This window comes from Pteropus alecto, unplaced genomic scaffold, assembly GCF_000325575.1.
Source record: "Pteropus alecto unplaced genomic scaffold, ASM32557v1 scaffold2416, whole genome shotgun sequence".
Classification (NCBI taxonomy): domain Eukaryota; kingdom Metazoa; phylum Chordata; class Mammalia; order Chiroptera; family Pteropodidae; genus Pteropus; species Pteropus alecto.
In genome coordinates this window covers 4,953-8,466 of record NW_006437855.1, presented here as the reverse complement: position 1 = coordinate 8,466, position 3,514 = coordinate 4,953, and the positions used below count along the sequence as shown (strand labels likewise).

Below are 3,514 nucleotides of genomic sequence, written 5' to 3'. Positions count from 1 at the left end.
GCTAATGATAACACTGTGCTTCAGTTTTCTTTATAATGAAAATAATAATATCTCATTACAGTACTGTTGTGAAGTATATAAAGAAGGGAGACTTTGTAAATCACTCAGGAAAATGCCTAGCATATTGTAGGTGCCAAATAAATTTTTGATCTAATTATTGCTTTCTTTTCCTGTAATTATTTAAGATCATGGATCTCTCATTTACAAATGGTGTTATCATTGGCAAGTTTTCGTGCTAATGATAACACTGTGCTTCAGTTTTCTTTATAATGAAAATAATAATATCTCATTACAGTACTGTTGTGAAGTATATAAAGAAGGGAGACTTTGTAAATCGCTCAGGAAAATGCCTAGCATATTGTAGGTGCCAAATAAATTTTTGATCTAATTATTGCTTTCTACTTTCCTGTAAGGACCAGTAGCTTGAGGTGAAGATCTATACTATATGCTCACAGTGGTTAGATGTTTAACTATATAGAAAGAGATATGAAAAGTACAAGATCTGTGGGGTAATAATAAGAAGTTTGGAGAAGGAATATGTACTTGAATATATCAAATGAGCTAAAATCCTGAAAATAACTGTCATTCATTCTTTTACTTATTTATTAATATTTTTGCAATTAATTGAACGCCTATTCTTATTAGGCTCTGAAATAAATTCCGCGATACAGTAATAAATACGACATGTCCTTAGCTTCAGGAATCTATAATTTACTAAAATACAGATATTAATAAAAGAAACATCATTAAATGCACAATTCAAGCACTGTAAATCTGAAAAGGAAACTTAAGACACAAGGAGAACTGGACAATGTCACAAAATATGTAAGCAAGATATAGAGATAACAGAAAGCTTTTATAAATAAGTGATTATTGAGTTCAGATTTGAAGAAAGAACATAGATTATTAGATGTAGGGAATAGTTGTTGGAGAGGGAGATTCTAAAGAGAGGAAACAGCATGTAATATCACTGTTATTACGTGATTTTAAAAATTCTTTACTATCTTAAAAACAGAATTATAACTAATATCAGGTTTAATAATTTTGGAGATCCGACTACTGGAGATTTTTGGTACTTAAAATCAGTAAAGTGGGCTGTGGAAGCGATGTCAAGTAGTTTTAAAATGGGGAAAGCTGAGTGCTGGGCAAACCTGAGAAGAGTAGGCATGTGCTGGAAAGCATCTCATTGGGGTCCATACTTTTTATTACTTAAACTCAAGATCTATACACATCTTTTTCCTTTTATACATTTTACAATAAGGCACTTTAAGTTGCTTTTTGGAATTCCTCACTCTTCTAAACCGACAGTCAATATTGATTTGTCTCTTGTGATATGTGTGGAACATATTCTTTAAGCTTAATTTGAGGAAGAACTGCTTTGAAGCTTAAGCAATAAAATAGCACACAAGTTTGGAAAAGACTATTTTTTCAGCTCTTTTTCTGGGAATTCAGTATCATTCTGGAATCCTGGAGAACTGGACATCGAGAATATCCAGAAACATTATTTCTGGCTTAAGTACTGATTTCTTAATAGCTTGGTGATAAATAATAACAGCAAAGCTTCTGTAACTGGTTCTGCAGAGCAGTGTTTTCAAATGAGAGCAAAACAATATAAGAGATCAGATAGCCCAATATGATGGCAATTGTTGAACTGGATGTGTGTGTGTGTATGTGTGTGTGTGTGTTTGTGTGCACATGTGGGCACGCCTACCTACCTGTGAATTACTTGTTTTATGTCTCAGAGACAACTAAGAGACAGCTTTGGGAAGGATGAGGCTTTGTTATTACATAGGTAGTGCCCATGGAGTCTTCAGTCGTTCTACTCATGAAGTTTCTCTCATCTAAGGTTATCCCAGTATCTCATGTACAATCATACACCCACGTTTCTCAACAGGAGAGAACATACACTGATATTATTCAGTTACAGGAAATGAATATATTTGTTCAGCTTCTATTTGCAGTGCTGTTTAGTCTCCAGGTATGTCCTTTCCAGTTGTAATTCTATTGATAAAATTTTAGATTCTGTTTATTGCTATCCTGAAAAGCTTAGGATGTGGATAATAATTTGACTAGAATGATAATTTGAACAAAGCATTACACTATGAATTCAATACAAAGGAAAACAAGAAAATTGGGGGAAATAATCACAATTTTAAAATTCAATTAAAAACTTGTATAAAAGTATTATATTTTCATTGGCCTAGAAAATATATATATATATGTATATATATATGTACTAATTACTTTCTATTCATTTTTATTTTTTTTCCACAAGAGGAACATATTGTTTTCTTTAGTAAAGTGGTATGAAACACACTAACCTTAATCCTATTACCATTGTAGAAGGAAAAACTGAATGGTTTCCAGGACACAGGAGATGCTCAGTAATTATGTTGAGTGAATATTGTTGATTGAACCAATAGTAAACTAATATCCTACCCTATAGTTCCCTTTTGCTTAAACACATTGAGAGTGTAGAACAGATTCAAGTGTGTTCTGGTTGCTATGCTATAGATACTTTAATATATATTGGTAGAGCATAAAACCCTAGGTAACCTCTCTGTACAATAGTTCGTTTATTATGGCTGGTTTAGGCCATTAGTCTAAGAGAGTTCCTTTGTGTTACCCTTTTAAAGGCTTCCTTTACTTCCTTGTTCCTCAAGGTGTAGATAACAGGATTCAGAGCAGGTGTGACCACTGTGTACATGAGTGCAGTTGCTTTGTCTGTTTCTGGAGTGTGTGCAGTCTTAGGTTGGAGGTAAGTGAACAAGGCAGTGCCATAGAACAGAGAAACAACCAGAATGTGAGAAGAACAAGTGGAGAAAGCTTTGTATCTGCCAGCTGCTGATGGGATTCTCAAGATGGTCACAAAAATGCGCACATAGGAGCACAGAATGAGAAAACAGGGACTCATAATGAAAAGCACAGTGACGGCAAACACCATAATCTCATTATATGAGGTATCAACACAAGCCAGTTTCACTACAGGCATGATGTCACAAAAAAAGTGCTGAATCTTTCCTGTTCCACAGAAAGGCAGAGTGAAGATCCAGGTGGTCTGGACAGACTCGACCACCACCCCAGTAGTCCATGATGCTGCAGCCAGTTTCAAACACACATGAGGGCCCATCAGGAGAGTGTAATGCAGTGGATAACAAATAGCTACAAAGCGGTCATAAGCCATGGCTGCTAGCAGGCAACACTCTGTCAGTCCCAATATGGTAAATATGTACATCTGAGCTGCACAGCCTCCCACACTTATGGTCTTGGTCTCCACAAGCAGGTGAACCAGCATCTGAGGCACCACACTTGTGATATAGCACATCTCCAGGAAGGAGAGGTTAACCAGGAAGAAGTACATGGGAGTGTGCAGGGAAGGGGTGACCCAGATCAAGCAGATGATGATGAGGTTTCCTCCCACAGTAAACAAGTAAATGAGTAAGAACACAACGAAGAGCACAGGTTGTAACCCTGCTAGAGAGGAAAAAGCCACGAATGTGAATCTGGTGCAGAG

At 36.0% G+C, this 3,514-nt stretch overlaps 1 protein-coding gene across 1 annotated transcript; it reads right to left on the bottom strand.

Annotated features, from left to right (window-relative positions):
• Positions 1–2,590: 2,590 nt before the first annotated feature.
• LOC102891221 (olfactory receptor 10A5) lies at positions 2,591–3,471 on the bottom strand (the record flags this gene model as incomplete). The annotated part of the gene is made up of 1 exon (XM_006915003.2): positions 2,591–3,471. A coding segment is annotated over one exon (881 nt), but the record flags the coding sequence as incomplete, so codon positions are not given.
• Positions 3,472–3,514: the final 43 nt, after the last annotated feature.